At 39.9% G+C, this 971-nt stretch overlaps 1 protein-coding gene across 3 annotated transcripts in view; it reads left to right on the top strand.

Moving 5' to 3' along the window:
• LOC107695724 (phospholipid phosphatase-related protein type 5-like) overlaps positions 1-672 on the top strand; it is a 46,952-nt gene extending 46,280 nt beyond the window's left edge. For 2 of the 3 annotated variants that reach the window (XM_016495749.1, XM_016495751.1), the window contains one exon: positions 458-672. In XM_016495749.1, coding sequence (XP_016351235.1) covers positions 458-566 — 109 coding nt within the window. In that variant the 3' untranslated portion in view covers positions 567-672. The remainder of the gene's footprint in view (positions 1-457) is intronic. The other variant, XM_016495750.1, reaches the window with a different exon arrangement.
• The last annotated feature ends 299 nt before the right edge of the window (positions 673-971 follow it).

Below are 971 nucleotides of genomic sequence, written 5' to 3'. Positions count from 1 at the left end.
CCCCCTACATTGGTTTTTTTTTTTTTTTTTTTTTTAAAGGTAAATTGTGCATTTTTCTATAACAATTCAGACTTTTTTTCCCAGCACAGAATTTTAAAAAAGTAATTGCAACTTTTTCTCTCTTAATTTTAACTTTTTTTTCGCAATTCTGACAGTTTTGAAATTCTGAGGAAAAAAGTCTAGATTGCGAGATATAAACTTCATCAAAATTGTAGTAGATCATAGTAGAAAAATAACAGTATTATTAAAAAGTTGATTTAAGTTGAACTATTTGAATGTTTGTATTAACTTGTTGAATCCGTTTTAATTTCAGTTTTTGGTGTGTAGTTAAATAATTAATTTTGGTGCATCACTAATTTTATTCTATCCGAACACAGTTTCCACCTTCCAGTCTTGGTTTCTCATCCTTTCTCTCTCTCTCTCTCCCCTCACACTCTCTCTCTCTCCCCCCATACAGACTCCAAGGGGATCTCCATTCACTGAGATCACATGACCATCAGCCTCATCGGTTCCCCGTCCCCCCCGATGTCCTTGTACCGTCTCGCTCCATTACCAGCGAAGTCTAGACCAGCCGTCCCAGCACGCGTGCCACTGCGCCGCCCACTCCGTGGGACGCTCCACCGCTCTGCACCGCTCCTACTCGACGCAGGTCTAGATTTCCTCACCTCCAACCCCTCATCCTCCATATTCCTCCATGCTTATGTCATTTCTTTTAATGCGGTGCGCTGTCGCCCTTTCTACGTAAAAATCAGTCAAATCATGTAACGTGACTGTCATACAGTATCTTACTCGAGAAAAAAAAAAAACGGGTTGAAAGCGTTTTCAGAAAGCCGGCGGTTATGAAAACATGAATGTTAATTTCTTTTAATGCGGTGCGCTGTCGCCCTTTCTACGTAAAAATCAGTCAAATCATGTAACGTGAATGTCATACAGTATCTTACTCGAGAAAAAAAAAAACGGGTTGAAAGCGT

The sequence above is a fragment of the Sinocyclocheilus anshuiensis genome, unplaced genomic scaffold, assembly GCF_001515605.1.
Source record: "Sinocyclocheilus anshuiensis isolate Anshui unplaced genomic scaffold, SAMN03320099.WGS_v1.1 scaffold1075, whole genome shotgun sequence".
Taxonomy (NCBI): Eukaryota; Metazoa; Chordata; class Actinopteri; order Cypriniformes; family Cyprinidae; genus Sinocyclocheilus; species Sinocyclocheilus anshuiensis.
This window is presented reverse-complemented; position numbering and strand designations above follow the sequence as displayed.